The sequence below is a fragment of the Drosophila elegans genome, unplaced genomic scaffold (genome assembly GCF_018152505.1).
Source record: "Drosophila elegans isolate 14027-0461.03 unplaced genomic scaffold, ASM1815250v1 contig_183, whole genome shotgun sequence".
NCBI classification, from domain to species: domain Eukaryota; kingdom Metazoa; phylum Arthropoda; class Insecta; order Diptera; family Drosophilidae; genus Drosophila; species Drosophila elegans.
In genome coordinates, this window is record NW_024545550.1 from 4,222,933 (window position 1) to 4,241,017 (window position 18,085).

The 18,085-nt window shown below is 39.1% G+C and overlaps 5 protein-coding genes across 8 annotated transcripts; 2 read left to right on the forward strand and 3 right to left on the reverse strand.

The window, feature by feature from the left end:
- Window positions 1-697: 697 nt before the first annotated feature.
- Window positions 698-1,488, reverse strand: LOC108144963. Of its 2 annotated transcripts, none has more exons than XM_017270111.2 (4): window positions 1,411-1,473; window positions 1,200-1,285; window positions 993-1,146; window positions 698-935 (listed from the first exon to the last, which is right to left on the reverse strand). In XM_017270111.2, exons 1-4 carry the CDS (start codon window positions 1,454-1,456, stop codon window positions 808-810), a joined length of 414 nt encoding a protein of 137 aa, XP_017125600.1. In that variant the 5' UTR covers window positions 1,457-1,473; the 3' UTR covers window positions 698-807. The 2 variants fall into 2 exon arrangements, with proteins under 2 accessions (XP_017125600.1, XP_017125599.1); XM_017270110.2 differs by having other exon boundaries at window positions 703-935; window positions 1,351-1,488.
- Window positions 1,489-3,717: 2,229 nt separating this feature from the next.
- Window positions 3,718-4,159, reverse strand: LOC108144965. Its single transcript, XM_017270112.2, is given in 3 exon segments — window positions 3,718-3,879; window positions 3,931-4,022; window positions 4,071-4,159. Coding segments are annotated over 3 exon segments (339 nt in total). The 5' UTR covers window positions 4,156-4,159.
- A 2,544-nt stretch (window positions 4,160-6,703) lies between these two features.
- On the reverse strand, window positions 6,704-7,324 carry LOC108144966 (dynein light chain roadblock-type 1). Its single transcript, XM_017270113.1, has 2 exons — window positions 7,215-7,324; window positions 6,704-7,159 (listed from the first exon to the last, which is right to left on the reverse strand). The coding sequence occupies exons 1-2, from the start codon at window positions 7,233-7,235 to the stop codon at window positions 6,836-6,838; spliced, it is 345 nt and encodes a 114-aa protein (XP_017125602.1). The 5' UTR covers window positions 7,236-7,324; the 3' UTR covers window positions 6,704-6,835.
- Window positions 7,325-11,518: 4,194 nt separating this feature from the next.
- LOC108144958 lies at window positions 11,519-12,813 on the forward strand. Of its 2 annotated transcripts, XM_041707410.1 has the most exons (4): window positions 11,519-11,669; window positions 11,791-11,885; window positions 11,941-12,097; window positions 12,156-12,813. In XM_041707410.1, exons 1-4 carry the CDS (start codon window positions 11,519-11,521, stop codon window positions 12,230-12,232), a joined length of 480 nt encoding a protein of 159 aa, XP_041563344.1. In that variant the 3' UTR covers window positions 12,233-12,813. The 2 variants fall into 2 exon arrangements, with proteins under 2 accessions (XP_041563344.1, XP_041563343.1); XM_041707409.1 differs by having other exon boundaries at window positions 11,941-12,813.
- A 246-nt stretch (window positions 12,814-13,059) lies between these two features.
- LOC108144970 lies at window positions 13,060-14,211 on the forward strand. 2 transcript variants are annotated; one of them, XM_017270118.2, is made up of 5 exons: window positions 13,103-13,356; window positions 13,449-13,543; window positions 13,606-13,759; window positions 13,824-13,939; window positions 13,995-14,211. In XM_017270118.2, exons 1-4 carry the CDS (start codon window positions 13,257-13,259, stop codon window positions 13,907-13,909), a joined length of 435 nt encoding a protein of 144 aa, XP_017125607.1. In that variant the 5' UTR covers window positions 13,103-13,256; the 3' UTR covers window positions 13,910-13,939; window positions 13,995-14,211. The 2 variants fall into 2 exon arrangements, 1 of the variants encoding a protein (XP_017125607.1); XR_001774381.2 differs by lacking the exons at window positions 13,606-13,759; window positions 13,824-13,939; window positions 13,995-14,211 and having other exon boundaries at window positions 13,060-13,163; window positions 13,231-13,356; window positions 13,449-13,537.
- The last annotated feature ends 3,874 nt before the right edge of the window (window positions 14,212-18,085 follow it).

Here is an 18,085-nt window from a genome sequence, read left to right on the forward strand (position 1 = left end):
TTTTTATTGGTTTTAAATGGTAACTCAACTGTAAAGACCCAATGCTAAAGCCCATGCCATTAATTTCAGTCTCTCTTACTCAGAACTGGCGCCTCTGCTGCCGAGCTACACTTAAAAAAATTAAGATATTCAGCTAGGATTGAATACTTTAAGAAAAGCATTCAGGATAACCATGCACATAGACAGACAGATAGGAAAATGTTTATATTAAATTTGTTTTCCTTGACATGAAACTCAAAACGATTTTCCCCTGTGCATCGAACCAAGCGACTCTTGGGGGATCCCTTGTCTGCAAAGTTGTGTGATTTATTTGGGCGGCTCGGGTGTTTTTGCTCTTTGTGCGCTGCGCTTTTTATTATGGCACAATTTTTATTATTTTTATTGGTGCGCACTCGAGTGGATTTCGCTGGAGTGGAGCAGTTGCAGGCCCATGACGCGACGCACCACCCGCACCACTTTACTTTTTTTAAGAGGGAATCGCAGGAGGCGGCTGTAAATACAACTGCACTGGGCATGCATATCCAGGCGGGCACAAACGAATATGTGCATTTATTATTTTACTTGGCTTGCTCGCATTTTGCAGCAACGATCTGTAGACACAATAAATTACCAATTATATTTTCATTTCATATTTCTGTCATTGATTTCGCTTGCAGACCAAGGCTGTGGTTCCATGGGCCCCACCCAGCAACTCAGACGAAAATTCATATCCAATGTAAGGGATTGTTTGTTTTATCAATCAACAGACGAAATTGTATTACTTTTAAATACGTACCGAAAAATACACAGACAGATTTCAAAAATATATTAACACACGTTGTGGGTGTGCAGTCGGAAACCCCTGAAAACTAATTGACATCCATGCGGTCGCTCTTCCCTTCTCCCCAGTTTCAATGCATACAAATGAGTCTGGTAAATAGTATACAACAAGCAGCCTAAAAAAATTAAGTTAATTATAATTTATACCCTAGTTCGGAACTCGATTAACACACCTGTTACGGCTATTAAGACTAAAATGATGTACGCTTTCCATTCATCACTGTAGAAATTCCAATTTCTGCTTAGCTTCATAGATTCAACAATAACGACTGTCACAATCACAGAAAGAATTATCCCAATCCAGATCCACACTAGAACATAATTTAGCTGGAAATTAAAATTGTCAGTATAAAGAGTGAGGAAGAAAAAAATAGTTATACCATGATTACGCCTAACAAAAGAAGACATGCGCCTAAAAGTCCAAAACTTATTGCACCCAATTCAATTCGATCGTACAGGGTGTGACCTGTAGAAAAACGAATAATTGTAAAGGTTCTCTATTAAATCTGGCATATTAATTTGTATATTTACGGCTGGACAAATATACTATAAGTGCGATAAACAATATTATGGCAAAAACGGCCCATATACCGCATTCCAATCGACGAGATAACCCTACGCCGCATAATTTACACATTGTTTTTTTCCCATGAGTTTTACTGACTGGTATGTTGACGTTTGGCTTTCAAATTAAACAGAAAACTCTAAGATGATCCCTTTTAAAACGAAACTGATTTGAATTCCAATAATTTGATTTACATTAGCTGAAAGAAAATTGAAGATTTACTGGAAATCAAGTTATTGAATGTTAAACTTTGTTTTTGCATTTACCTTGAAATTTAACTAAACGGGTTTTCTTGCTAACTCTAACTAAAGTTTTATTTAAATGTTCACTGAAAATAGCTAAAACTCAAACTTTAAATACTTCTACAATTAAGATTTAATGTCAACGCGTGTTAAATCCACATGTTAATTTATTTGATTAAAGCTTTTAAAAAGTAATCGAAAACTTTAATATTTTATATTATTCAAAAGAATGGAAATAAATTTTTCAGCTGAATTGTTTTAAACCTGAACTTTAATGAATCCTAGCAGCCGGAAAAGTGCAATCTTAACCGTAAAGCCAAACCATCCCCCTGGTTCAGTTATTCGAAAGAAAATCGCGAAAATCCCTTTGTTAGACTGTTTTTATTTTCGTCTGCAGGCGGGACCGTCTATATTTATTTCCTTTGTCGCTCTATAAAGCCGACCAGCTGGCTTTGTGCAAAGCCTGCCGCCACATTAAGCCCCCGCCCAGCGATTTGGGAATGGAAATCAAAAGTCGCCGTTAAAGTGTCTAGGAAATTGTGCATGCATTAAATAAATGAAACTCCAGTCACCCGGGCGGACAGGCAGAATGGCCAAGGGTCGGACCAGGAATAACCTCGGTCCATGTGCAAATTAAAATGGGAATAGGAGTAAAAGGCGGGGAATTTGTAGAGATGAGTGTAAAAAAAATAAAAGCACACTTCACTTTCAAACGAATAACTTTTAGGAAAGGGTAAATAAAATAAAAGGAAAACCTACCGTCGCATGTTAAAACTTTTTTATGTTATATATTATAAAATTTTGAGTACATGTTGTTTGTTTTTACTTTATTAAACATTAAATGAATGATTTAATATATTAAAGGAAGACAAATATTACGCCAAAGCAGTATAAATCATATGCCACGACTAAACGAATTCAGTTACTTGCAGTTACTTACCTCTTCCTCAAGTACGTTTTAATTGGCTTGGCCAATTATAAAGTTCGGCAGAAAATTCCAACTAGCCCAAAAGCTAAGAAAAATCCAAAAGCCCGTCGATAGGCACCGCATGTAATTCAATCTGGGCAGCTCAGTTTTTCCGGGCTCTTTGTCGGGTTCTGTGTGGGTTTACCTTGAGGGGCGGCCAGGTGGTCTAATTATACTCTCCAATTTTCATGGTTCCCGTGAGCTTGTGTTCTCTGCTCTGTGCTGTATTTCTGATGCATATTTTACCATAATTTGCTGTTCTTGTTCGTCTGCCAGTTGTCCTGGTGCACAAATTGCGAATTGAAAACTTCGAAAACTAACGGCAATTACAGAATTTTCCGAAACCGAAACCAAAGTCGAGTACGAGATGCCGAGAGAAAGGAAAGCCAGAGCCCAAAACTTGGACTATTTGGCTGACTGTGCGTGTAATTATAATTTTCTTTAAGTCGGTTTGCGCAAACTTTTCTTTATGTCAAAGTTTTGCCCTGCCCTCTTTCCCCATCCTCTCAATCCTTGCGACCGCAAATAATTTTGTGGGAAAAGTTGCCGCTTTCCCCTTTTCTGCGAATTTTGCCGATTTTTCCATGTTGTTGGTAATTATGCTCTTTGTGCGACGCAAGCAAACTTTTGGGTACATCGTCTGAGTGTATTAGTTGTAATGTGCTTCGGTTAGCCCAAGGAAGCGAGCAAGTTGCCAAACTTACGACAACAATAACAAAGGCAAACAAGCGTCGCGAAGGAGCAACAGGATCCCTTTCCCGGCTGTTTGTATTTTGGGAACTTACCTGTCGCTTCGACCAGATCCTTTGGCTAGACAATGTGTCTTATTAGCGGAGCTTGCCAGCGGCAAACTTTCCAATGATTTTCATTCATTAGAAGTTCGGCATCAAATTTACAGCTAATCACGTTTATGAATAGGAACTTTAGCAACAGTTTTTCGCCATAATTGTTGGGTCGGCCATTCTTCAAATGTTTTCCACCATTACCAGACACACTTCAGGGAATTCGAATGACTTTCGCTTCAAGGTTTTTTGTACACGTTGTAATAAAAGTAGAGAATAAATAATAGCCAAAAGCAAGGATACACTAAGCCAATTAGTAAGTTCTTTATGAAAAAGACTGGATTACTTACCAGCTAGAAACGTCAGAAGAAAAATGTTACCCATTTTCCAAAATATTTTCTAAGAGCTCCAAAGCTCTAGTAGAATTCTTATCCTCACCACAAACGCATATATACAGCAAATTGGTATAGCAAATATTGCTAACAGCGCAAAATGTATAAATTCCTAAAAAAAATAAAGATTTTATGGGATTAATCATTGTTTTCAGCTTATTACCATATCGGCCATTAGTTTTATTGTGTAAGCAAATCCAATAACCATGACGACGGGGGAAAGTAAAATAATGTCAATTGTACTGAGGCTAAAAACTTAAATAACAATAAAAACTGATGATATAAATATTTTAAAAAAGATACCATGTCGCAGGAGTCCAATAAGAAGAGTTACGCCCACAATACCCACTATAATCCAAGCATGAATTGCCTTACATTTTTCACACATTTAAGAACAATTTAAAGCTTACAATTCTTAGTTGACACTGAACTCTGAAGTAACTCCCTTCATAAGCATTCATAGGGTATCTCAACCTGTATTCCTAACTATAAAATATCCACCAAATGGTTTCACCTAACGATTTCCATCCATAATTCTGGCAAACAAATGAAAACTAATTTTAGTTGTCTGGCACTTAACACCAACTCACGACTTGTCCATTTCGCCTAATGACCAGATATATAGCCATACTGAAACCGATGCTGGGGGCTGTGATTGGGCTAACTGCGTCTGCCTGCTTTTCCCTTTGTGGCGTACGGAATGGCGTTTTATTGGATAACTCAATCAAATATGTGCTGGGGGAACTCAGGTTACCAAATAGGTAAAACGAGAGGGATTTGAACCAAACTGCAAGTTTACGGTGAAGAATTTCCCTTCTCAGAAATGCAGATTTCAAAGCAAAAGTAACCTCCGAATAATACCTTCTACACAAAAAAATATATATGGGTGTATGTTTATAAATCATTCCTAATGTCTATTGGAAGTATTATATTTTTAGTAATTAAGCTGTTAGGTATGCTGATTTTATCACATAATTTTTAAATGTTAAAAAATATGAGTTTTTAATAATTTTTAAATTGTTCGAAAAATTGAAATTGAACTTGGTCATGCAAGTTCAATTTTCTCGCCGTTGAATATCATTTTCCAAATGTTTTATAAGAGTAATTGGAAAAAATACAAACAAATGTTGTTTTAATAAATGTATTTGAAAGAGATAGTCTCGCTTTTCTTATAATTACTTTCTTAAAAATCAAATCTAAATCTCATCTATACGAAAGTGTTAAACATTTATTGTTCATTAACTTGTCGAACAAATGTTTTCAATTTTTCATCTTTAAATTAGCCATTACCGATATTATCGACACCTTAGATTTGTTTGTGTATTTATGATATTAATGCGCCATCAACCCGCAACATTCCACTGACGCCATGCTAATTCGAATGCAAGCCCTCGAACATCCTTGAGAGTTATGCAAAGCAGGAGCTGCCGAATGCAAAATGTGTTTTCACTTTTGTTCGTTTATCAAACGGGTGTCGGGCTGACTGGCTGGCTGACTGGCTGGCTGGTTTTGTTGGTTTCGTTGGGTTTCGTTTGCCAGTTTGTCGGTTTGTTGGCAGGGCGCCATGGTCCGACTCCAACTGCAATATGACCAACGGCAACAAATAGCTGACAGTAACAACAGTAACAACAGCAATGGCGCTGGATACAGCTGAAAACCAGGAAAGGACCCGGGGCGAATTCACGACTCGCACCGCATATTGAAAGCAAAAACTGCAGTCAGAGTGAGTCGGAGAGTGAAGACAGGCACACGTGATGGGGTATATTGGGATTGTGTTAACGGTGTGGCTACATGGATGCATGGCTGGATGGATGTTGGGGCCTCGATGTGGAGCGGGTGCAGCTGCCCCAACAATCCAAACACCCAAACACCCAGCCACCCAACTCCTCGACGAGTGCCTTGATGTGAAGCCAAGTGAAAATGAAAACAAAGTTTAACAAACCGTGGCTAACGAGCTACATTATTAAAACTTCAAAAATGCATAAATTTGCCGGAGACGAATGGAGCGAACTGCGGCATTATAATAATATAATGCATATCCTGGGCAGGCATTTGAAAGTTATTGACACCTTCCCTTCTCTCTCCTCTCTCCTCTTGGCAACTCGTGACTCGATCGGTGCGCAGCTCCTCCGCAAGAAGGTGTTGCAACATGGTCTATGGTGTGCCTGTGCCTGTGCCTGAGCCTGAGCCCCGGTGCCTGCCCCAAAGTTGCACGATCTGGGCAGCAGACCCAAGCGCAAACCCAAACATAAAACCCAACTGGAACTGCGAGTCGAGTTCGCGACTCGGCTGCCAAGTGATTCTGCGCATATTAGTTGGCCATTAGGCGCACACCATTGTCAGCTGTGAGCGGCAGTCGAAAGCGCATTAAAATTCAGACGGTGTTAAATATTACAAGCGCCCCCTTGCTGAAAAGGGGAAAAGGTTTCGCGCTGATTTGCAGCTGCCACTCAAGAGCAGGAGGTTGGCTTGGAGTGGGAGGGGTTTCGAGGATCAGCGGGTTGCGGGGGAGCTTGTGAAATGTTGTGGCGACGTGATATGTTAATCTTGCAGGCCAAAACGTGGAGCGCTTGGGATGCGGATGTTTGGCAGACAGAAAAACACTTGTTGGGTCGCCATTAGTTGGAATGCAGAAACCTCACAAGAGATGCCTCCTTTTATGTGCATTAAGAAAGAAAATTATAAATGTTATTTTCAATTTGTAAGTGTAACTACAAGATATTGGTCTCATAATTTAATATTTGAACTACTACGCGAGGATATATTTAATAAGGCGTACCCATAGAATATTCAGTAAGGTAAGGATTTTAGTAACAACTACTCAATAAATTCACTACTTTGTATATGGGGCTTTCATATTTCCTACACAGAAGCCCTAACCAAATCCCTAAAACAAAAATAATTTAAACTTTAGAAAAATTAAACTTCAAGTGTTGTTTTTTGATGCTCTTAAAGGCTTGTTAGTTGAACAACTGTCGACAGTTAATAGTCCAACTCAAGTCTTTATTCTTGTAACATTTGTGTTTTGAAAGAGGTAAGAGGAAACATATTTTAAATGGGAGTATATGCTATCCCTTCATGTTAATGAAAGAATCCTTGGCATTTTGGACCACCAAAACAGTGATCTTTGCATCTGGGGTGATGAGCACCTCGTGATATTTAGTGCGAACCCTTAAGAAAGTCAATGTTTGAGCTGGCTCCATTTTGGATAGGAATGCCTGGCACTTTTCACGCAAGTTGTCATACAGACAGGCGTACTGCAGGCTCTCCTGTCGTTCCATGGATGTTTTAACCGGTACACCCGAGTGATTCATGATCAGGATGTCCTCGACGCCAGGTTTTTCCTGCACAAGACGAAATACTTCATCCACATACCTCTTGGTGCGAACAGGCTGCGGGATTTGAATGTTAATTAATGCAAAGTAATAATTACTTTATTATACATACATCAACCTCTGCTACCTGCATTTTGCTTATAATGTTGAAAAGTTATCTAAATCAATAATTTCCTGGGCTGCTTTGATTTGATTTAATTAAAGAATCCGTTTTAAACGCTGCTATTTAATTCAGCATTGTTGTATATATATTAAAAGACTTTTAATATTCTTACCTTAAAACTTAATTTTACTCAGAAATTAAATGCACACAAAAAGAAAAACTGAAGCTTTTGTTTTAATATGTGTGACATAAAATAAACTTCAAAGTTTGAAGTTCAAACAGTAAAGTATAAGTATTCAATGCAAAATAATATTAAACCCTATACTATTGTATTTAGTTCCATTTCTATACCGAAGAGTCTTAAAACTGATGTAACACTATTGTTAAAGTATGAAATAGTATCAATATTTTAATATTCCATCGTTGACGTTTACGAATCGAAAAGAAAGAAATATAAGCTTTTACGGCACCAGTGTTAATCGCAATAAACCGATGTAGAAATATTTCCGCACTGTTATTAGTATCCATAAGAAGGACAAACAATGATAAATTCCGCGGGTATCATCCCTGTGACGTCATAATCACGGGCATTTGATGATTTAGCCCGATGGTGAGCAGGGCCAAATTAGGCTAGAGTTATTTGCCAAAGCGGGCTCTAACTCGCCGGCCAGGTCTAATCGGCTCTTAACTTTTAGCTGCCAAGCATGGACGGCCCACTTTCGAGGTGCGCTCCCAGAGCATAAAGTGCAATTATAGCGGTGCAGCGAGGAACAGGGCCATGAAATACCAACACCCGACAGCTGTAAACAACAATTTGCCGGGCGGCCATAACCGCATCGCATCGCATCGCATCTCAGACCAAATGCCAATAACTCGCCGGGCCAGAGAGCTTATAAAAAAGTTATTTAAAAGCCCAGCCAGCCACTCGGCTGGACTCCACGTCCAAGTCCAAGTCGAAAACGAAGACGAAGCCAATCCAATCCAACAATGGCAAATGATGATGAGACGTCCGAGTTTGAGTTTGAGTTTGAGTCCAAGTCGTTTCAGGTTAAACGCTAAGCGTTTCGGCAGACGCGCAAAAACTTAGACGCGCTCAAGGAGTCGAGGATGGAAACTTGAATGAAAATACCCCAGCCGGAGAAGCGAATGTAATGAGCAAATTTATGGTCAATTGATAATTTAGAGGCATTCGGTATCATCAATAATGGACCGTCCGTCCGTCTGTCTCGATGCGGATCAGACCGACTGAAGATGAGGCATTGTTATGGGTACCAATGTGGCGCAAATTGTGCTAAATGTTTCGGCATTCGACATTCGGCGTCCAGCATTCAGCAGGCCCTAAGCACACGCACACGCACACGCACATGAAATATATTTATGTGGCCATCGTAAGGGGTCCGTGTCCACATTTTATATAATTCGACTGTCAACCGGAGAACTGGGTCAGAGCAGAGGCTTGAGTCGACTGCAAATCTCGCCCCGCAATTTTTGTTGTTGTCTAGGCCTTCATGCCTTCATGGCTCGCAATTTAAGTCGCTAATTGAACGCTTTGTCTGACACATCGAATAAATCACACGATTTCCAGCTTGCACCTTGCAAGCCAGTCGAAGGAGGTCTTCCTGAGGTCTGAGTCGCCTGAGTCGCTTCCACCAACTGCACGTCGCCATGTTTATGCCAATAATATGCCATAAAGTATAGAAAGGAGCCGGCAGAGCTCAATGGAGCACAATGGAGTTGCTCGGTGCTCGGTGCTCAGTGCACATGGGGTCCAAAAACGGCTGGCTGTTTGGCTTTCTGGCTGTTTGGCTTTCTGGCTGCCGAGGAGCGGCTTCCTCTGATAAACTTTATGACATCGAAGGGGGAAGTGAATGTGGAAGTGCAGCCACTTTGTCAGCGGCCATCCGCTGGTTACCCCAACCCGATTCCCATTCCGCTCCCGACTCCAAGCCCATTCCCTTTAGCAGTCCTCAAGCACGGCGCTAAAGTTTAAGCATTGCCCGAACTTTACGCACAACTTGCACACATAATTTACGTCCCATCCTCCGCTCCTCTGCGTAATTATTGGCCAGGAGCCGGAGTCGATCCGGAGTCGGAGTTGGGATCTCAAACCGGGCATGGGTTATATGTGAGTGCATTAGAGGCGACCACAAATTGTTTGGTTTGCTTTGGTTTAGCGCAAATTGTAGTCATAACTTCTTCTCGCGCTGCCGTCAGTCGGACAATCGGGACTGTGATGGCTCGAATGCACCTCGTTTTGGCGGACGGAATTGTGGAGAGGTTAACTGGTCTTGAACTCCCCCCATTACGACGTCATTCGATCGGAGTAATAGATGACTATTAAGAAGTTGCACAAATATGAGAAAGCTTCCAGTGTCTAAGACATTTTAGTGGGTATGGCAAAAATGTTGATTCGGGGGTTTGGCAGGATAGATAAACACCATTTAACTGAGCTTTTAATATTCAATTTTTATTTTTTTAAATCGTGTTTCATTAATTCCTCTAAAATGTTGCATGAAAAATGACTTATTTTAAAAGTAATTCCTAGATATAGCACAAATTGTTAAATTTGCCTAAGGTTGTTTTTAATTAATATCAAAAAGAGAAGAAGTAACTTAAATCTTGCAAAATATTCACACATATGTTATTGTTTAATTGCGCAATAATTGCATTTAACCAACAATATTGGCGCTTGAGCAAAGTGTAACTCAAATCCATGAGCAGATTGACCGATTAGGAAGACCTCCTCCGTTTGAGCCGGCAACTGCCGCAAATCCCACATCAATCAAATTGCCCGTTGCCCCAACAACAACAACCTGCATATCAACAACTAATGTATCAACAATAGCTTTGTGTGTGTATTGCGGGTGCACGACGGGCAAATTAAACCCGGCTTAAGTAACCGCTATGCACAATGGCGCTCAGCACATGCAAATTATATTGTCCATTAATCGGCCAAGTCAATCAAGGTCGGTCTCTGGTTTCCTTACCTTGAAACAAATGAATCGAGGGGATTAGAGGTTTGAACTCTGCAGATAGTATAACTAAATGTTCTTCCTAACCGAACCATTATTAGTTTGAATTTTTAAGTTTGTTTGCAGCTAACCTCCAACTCTGTAAGTCGGTGGTTTTTCATATAATTTTTGCTTTTAATTTATCAAAAATAAAATTCTTGTTACAGGTAATTAAATACTGAATCCAAAATGCATTGCATTTAAAACCAATGTTCCCAGTTTAGTGGGCCTGCAATTGGCTTGCATGCAGAATATAATAATGTGCCACGCCCCCCGCCCTTCCCAGCACACACAAACACACCCACACATGTTTGAAAAGGACACCTGATTCCTTACTCAGGACTGCCACAGTTGGTATGAAACAGGGCCTGGACAAACTGCCGAGCCGAGCCACCAGGATGTGTCCTTCGTTTTCTGCATTGATTTTGAATTTCCAAGGAAGTAGCGCGGAAACTTGTTAGTCCGCCATCCGCCCATCCTTTCACCTTTCACCCCCCACGCCCACCCCTTTCTCCGCCCACACATAATTTGCTTTGCATGCAGTTTGCCAAACGGAGGGAGACAGAGCGACACGAGCCTGGCCCGGGCTATTACGCTGGCAAATTGCAATGTAATTAGTTTTTACATTTCTATATAGTCGGCGAACGTATAATTGTGGAAAATGGCATTTCTAGTTAATTAATGGCCTGCCCTGCCCTCACCCACTGCCACTACCAGTGCCACTACCAGTGCCAATGCCAATAGCCCCGGAGCTCTGGAGCTTTGCGAAAACTTTCTGCACATTTGTTGCCGCTTCCCATCGTGTGCAGTCAACAAAAAAGTGCAACTGCCACGCCCCCGCTCGCCCACTGTCAACCTTTGGCAACTTTGCTTGAATTGCTTGAAAAATTTAATTAAAACGCTGGTATTTTCGTGCCCTCTACTCGTAAAAATATCATTTCAATGCACACACTCATTGGAATTGGAAAGGATATCCTGGCAGAATGGGGGGAATCCAGGCTGCCACCCGAAATGCAGTCACAAGCTGTTGATTCAATTACGAATTGGTTTGATTAAAATTGGACAGCGAATGGGGTCACTTCTTTGTAGTATCAATTATATTGTTGTGAATACAAATGCTTGCTTCCGATTGAAACCAATGTTACTTGGAACTTAACGTCAAAGCAATCTGTAAATAATGACAAATGTTGTATATTAAATACAAAACGGTTGCTGGTTTAATTTGTGAAGTGCAAATAGCTTTAAGGGTGAATCATTTTGAAGTCTGAGCACAGAGAACCCATCGTGTTCTCTTTAAATTCTATGTGTTTACTCAGTTTAGTTTATATGGAAAATTGCTTGGAAGTTATTAAAATGTGCAGATGTCCAAGCCACCAGAACAGTTGCTTCCTTGTGGCAGGTTTGGCGATTATGACAGCACTTATAGATCTGGGATACAAATACTACCAGTTAGGTAAAATAAACAGTAGTTAATGGACTCACCAAAAAGTTTATTTTTCTTTTAAAATCATAATAGCGTTAGCGAAACATCACAGATAATTAACGAACGAAAAACACCTGGTATATATTTATAGCCACATTGAAACTGAATGTTTGGATAGTGGCATCAGCTGTCAACTGGATATTGGTGATAATTGCCGCTGTTATACTGATTGTAGGCGCAAAAAAGGCAAGTACTTTTCAAATAAATAAATTCAATCTCTACCATATTTCCCGTATTTCAGAAAAACATCAGTCTTTTGCTGATTTGGGTAATAAGTTCAATTGTGCTCGGAGTTTCTCAGGTTCTTATAAAGATTGTAATATTTTTGTGCTTTTTTTATGACAACGTCCCTCCGATGAGCCGTATTGTGAGAAGTAGTTTCCTTATCTTCGATATATGTCAGTCAACCCAAAATATTATTTATCGCTGCAATCTAATGAAGCTTTTGCTTTTCAGTATTGTTCTCTCTTTTCGCCTACTACCCCTATGCATATATCCATGAGCTGAAGGAGCAAGACGAACAAAATCAATAAGGCCATCCATTTGCTTGTACTAAAAGAAAAACCTTATATTTTTTGTAAGATCATTGAAGTTGAACTCGGATTAACATGTATAAACTTTACTTGAAGTACTATAGTGTACGCTCAAAGGTTTTTATCGGGTCGAATGTGTAATTGCTGTTTACATTATTCTGGTGTGGACTCTGGAAAGTTTAATGTGCGTCTTAGTGGCTTGATAACCAAATAATTCTGGAGAAGCTGTTCCGTGCAGCCGATCTGTGGCAGATCCATTGTCTTGAAAGGCTCCATTCGCGGAACGTTGATAAATTTTGATAAGTTTTCTACTTGTTTTGCTCCGGATATTTGGTCACCGAGTGCAGCGTAAATGCCTTGAGAGTCTTGAGGCCTTTAAATCAAGTTCCGCTGTGTGAGACGATTTAGAACGTGGAAACTGTAAACTACCAGACACGGCTTTTGAAATAGTTTAGAAAAATAAGTTGTTGCGGCTAATTTTGAAGCACTAGCTTTTTTTAAAGGAATTGAATGTTAAATTTTACTTAACAAGAAACTGTTTAGACAGAAATATCCAAACGAACTTCGAATAATTTTAGATTGAAAAAACAAGGGCACGGGACTTACTAAGCACGATTCTTAAAATTTTCTAATAAAAAAATTATTTGCAAATGCACAATTCAAGTCAGCATTTAGCCCAAGAAGTTGAGTAAACAGACCATTAATACTAATTTATTATTGCCTCGTAATTATAAAATCTTTTTATTAAAAAGCAACATTATATATACAATATGTAAAATGGTGAGTACCAACTCTTGCATTAAATGGAAACCAAAGTGACTTGAAATTAAATGTCAAAGGAGTGTGTAAATCTAAACAAAAGATATTTTAATATCCAAAAGTATATATAATTTAAATGTTTGGCTGTAGAAAGCAAATGCGACTAGAAACGGTATTTGCTTTCCATCAGTTACCAACAGCAAAATTAAATATTCCATTCTCCCCACCTTTGCAAACAGAAATATAAATTTGGAACAATATAAAAATGTGCTTGGATAGGTACCAAAAGCCTTGTTGCGTCCTTTTAGGAATTACGGCGATTACATTTGGAGTTGTGGAGATATCATACAACAGCTACTTGCTAGGTAAATATGTCATTAGAAAGATATGTAATCTCACTTACCAACTATTATTAAATTGTTATAAAATCGATTGTTAATAATGAAAATATTTAAAGTCCAGTTTGAGATAAATTATTGGTTAATAGCATCAGTGGCAGCCTGGTCGCTGATTGTCATTGCCGCAATACTTCTGATTGTGGGGTCATTAAAGGCAAGTACTTGGTAACTAAATAAAATCAATTTACAACTTCCAATCACAACCATTGACTTTAGAGAATGCCACTTCTGCTGCTGATCTGGATAATAGTTGGACTGGGGTGCGGAATTTCTCTGATTATTATTAGAACTCGCTTGCTGATATCTTCCCATTTGAGGAAAGGTGTAAATGCAGACATTCTACGTGCCATGATCAATATATTCTTTTTATGTCAGTCAATTGAAAATATTCTTTCAAGCAACATTCTAATGTCAATTCAACTCTTACATTTCAGTATTGGTCTTTATTTGGTCCTACTACCCCTATGCATATATGCGTGACATAAAACTAGAACGGTTCGCACACATCAGCAATGCGTAGAGATAGGGCATTGGGAATTCGGAATACTCAGTAAAATGTTTGCAAGTTTTTCCTTAAATCGAACTAATAAAATCCAAACCCTTAGTTGTATGACTGTGTTCAGCTCGAGTCAAATCAGCCATGTCTGCCTTAAATTCAACATCCATTCCGACTCCATTTCATGACTTCATTTTTTAATAAACAAATAGCCGGCAGTGACCAGGAGATCCGAATTTGCATAAAATAACAGAAGCAATAACAATGGGTGACAACAAATCAAATGCGAATGGTAAACCAACCGCAAATAGAAAGTGAAAATCAAACACAAAACGCTACCGTTTATTTCTGTGCTTTCGCATTTTCAGCATTTTCTGGCCGCTTTTCCAGGTCTTTTGTGTTTATTTGTCGGGCGTCTAATTTAAATAAACATTTATTTGTACAAAGGCTTTAATACATTTGGCAAATGACTTCCTGAATTGTGTGCAGCGGGTACCAGCCCAACTGCTGGCTGCTCAAATTGCATAATCGGTGAGACAAATGCAGGGGATTATGAAATCCTTCGCTCACAGGCTACAAATCCAGCCGAAAACACGAGCGCGAGCTGCCGCGGAGACGCCACCGACCTGGCAACAACCTGTCGCATATTTAAAGCGATTAACGGCACGATTTCAGTCGCTGCCTGCAAGCAACAGCAACATCACAGCAGCAACAGCAACAGCAACAGCAACTGCACGGCAGCAACTGCAGCACAGCAGCAGCAACACGGTGGCAAGGCCTCAGCATAAAAATTGAAATTGAAATGCTTTTGGCAGTGCCAACACTCTTTGGTCTGATGCTGGGCCAACGAGACTAGCTTTTTTTGGGGTATTTCCAACATTACTTACGTTATCTTCAGGGTAAAATATAGGTATAGGAAATAACAATAATAATTAGAATAATAATTAATGTTTTGTTATGTGTTTTTATCTGGGTAATCAATAAATTTTATTATTAATTGACTTTGGTCTTCAAATACCAGCTACAAAACTTTTTAACCAAATAGTAAACTCAAGACTTTAAATAAAAAAAATAAATCTTTTATAATATTACAGAATTTTATGTTTATTTTGTTTATGTAGTATATATATATAGTATTTAGATAAGAAAATTTATCCTCATAAAAAATTAAAAGTTGCCAAAGTGTATAACAAATTCAATATATTAGTTTTTTAGCTTTGGTCTGGGCATTTCCTGTATTTTTTTTTGTGAGGGGTAGTTCGTGTCTCTAGCGTTGCAACGAAAACGTTTGTAAATACTTTGAAAGCATTTCCAGCAATGGAACAAACACAAAATGGGCTCCGCTGCTGCAATTGGAAAATTGTGAAAAATAAAATAATATATTGTGCACAATACTTGCATACTTGGGCATAAGCCATTGTTATTGCGGCGCTGTGAATTCCCCCACCACCTAGTTTCACAACGAGTGACCTATAAATAAAGTTGGCAGCCAAACAACTGGGCTCAGAAATGGCAAACAGCGTGAATTGTGCAATAAAAAAAAAATAATAATATGAATATAACTACCGCAAAGAGTCAGATTTTCAATTGGTTTTGTATCCCTTTTCTTTTCTATCCTACTCCCGATTTTCCGACTGACTGACCCTTGACCTTACCAGCTTTTCGGCTTGTAAGCTGCTTTTAAGTGGGCAACAAAATTGCAAGGTTAGCAAGTATATAAGTGGGGTTTGCACTCTTTGGTAACTTTATGGAAATGAATTGTTTTTAGTCGGTACTTTGCTTTGATTTTATCCGGAAAAGTTTTGGGGCTCCTTCAAGAACCTCAAAAATTCTATACATAAATGCTCGCTTACAATGAGCTCGTGAAACTAAAACTTGAGTTGCTCCGATACAGTAGAGATTTCTGCTTGTGGCCCCAGGCATTCAGTACGTCTAAATGGCAAAAGCTTTTATCAGCTCCGATTACACACTTTAAGCAACAAAAGTGTCACTTTAAAAGCAGCGGAAGAACAGGGAGCGGCCTCAGGAGTGGATGGACACCTGAGAGAGCTGCTGTGGTTGCCCCACCGCAACATTGTTGCCCGAAACCAGCGTAACCCAAGTCGAGCAGGGGCAGGCATCCTAGGGTTCCAGCATCCCAGCAGCCCAGCAGCCCAGCATCCACATCCACCCAGGCAGCAGGCAGCGTAAGCTAACTCAACTTAAATAAATTTAATTTAATTACCAGTAAAAACCGCATGAGTAACTTCAGCCCGAGATGAGAGCAGAGCAGAGCAGAGCAGACTGTCGTTATCCGGCGAGCTGAGATGCGATGAGATGGTTGCACGTGAAAGTGGAGCACCACCTGGTTGGTTTGGGTTCACCTGTGCCACCTGAGCCCCATTCCTGGCTTTATTTAGGAAATAACATTTTTGTGGCAACACATTTTTGGATTTTATTACAGATCCTGTGCCAGGACGCGTTCGTTGAGTGCTTCTCACTCTCGTCTGCTGATGCTGCTGCTACTGCTGCTACGTTGAGGTCAACATGCATTTTATCATTTTAAATAGCAGAGTGGCAAGTGGCAAGTAGCAAGAAGAAGCAGCAGCTGGAGGCTGGAGGGCACTCGACACTAGACACTCGACGATAAATAACCTTAATGTAGTGCCGGGTCGCCCTTTCGCTTTGGTTACATGTTTAATTACGAGCTGCACAATCTCAAAGCATACTTTCGGGCGGCGCTGAAAAAAGTGCTCGAGAAAGTGTAGTAGAAAAACGGGCTGTAGCTTGGCTGCGCCTGTGTGAGTAAGTAAGTATCTGTGTGACTGTGCCGTGTGTGTATGTGCGTGTGTGTATGGGACAAGGTCAAGTCAGCACTCGGTTAGCACTGCTCCCGATTATAATGCAAATTGGCCTCGCAGTGTTTGCACATGTCGGCAAATACTTGAGCGGTGCCACAGCGGTCCTTGAGACACACTAACCACCCACTCATCCTATCAACCACCAACCCACCCAAACAGCGAAACTCAGTCACACACACGTACACACCAGGTCAGAGCTCCCAGGCGGCCAAATCGGAGGACTTTGTCGTTATTGGTGTGTGGAAGCTAGAGCGGCTCCTTTAGAAAGCTTAGGACCAGAACTTATTTACCTACATGGAGTGCCCTTCACGGAAATTAACCATTTAAATTAAGTTAAAAATTTAATTAACTAGTAAAGACATTTAAAGTAACCTTTAATAAATGCCCTCAAATGCCTTTTGTTATAAATTGTTTTGTTAATCTATTATTATATATGTGCATATTACAATGTTTGCATATTTTTTGCTTATTATTTAAAACAAGAAAGAAAGCAAACTTCGGCAAGCCGAAGTTCATATACCCTTGCAGCTATTGCAAGAATTAAACATTTTGGAAAACATTAAAATTATAATTTACTTGCGTATAAGTTTAAAAACATTGAAGCTATGATGATTTGCAGCTCAATTATTTGATAGTTACTTTATAAATTTTTATTGTTCCTATGGGAGCTATATGATATAGTCGTCCGACTTTGATGAAACTTAAACCGTAAATTGGAAATATTTAACCATTACTAAATGTCGAAGAACTAAACAAAAAATTAAAAAACAGAAAAGTTATAATTTTTTTTCATTTATTTCTCCGATTGTTCCTATGGGAGCTATATGATATAGTCGTCCGACTTTGATGAAATTTAAACCGTAAATCGAAAATATTTAACCATTACTAAATGTTGAATAACTAAACAAAAAATTAAAAAACAGAAAAGTTATAATTTTTTTTCATTTATTTTTCCGATTGTTCCTATGGGAGCTATATGCTATAGTCGTCCGATTTTGATGAAATTTTTACCATAATTCTGAAATATTTAACCATTGCTTTATGTCGAAGAACAAAACAAAAAATTAAAAAACAGCAAAGTTATAATTTTTTTTCAATTATTTTTCCGATTGTTCCTATGGGAGCTATATGCTATAGTCGTCCGATTTTGATGAAATTTAAACCATAATTCTGAATTATTTAACCATTGCTATACGTCGAAGAACTAAACAAAAAATTAAAAAACAGCAAAGTTATAATTTTTTTTCATTTATTTTTCCGATTGTTCCTATGGGAGCTATATGCTATAGTCGTCCGATTTTGATGAAATTTAAACCATAATTCTGAATTATTTAACCATTGCTATACGTCGAAGAGCTAA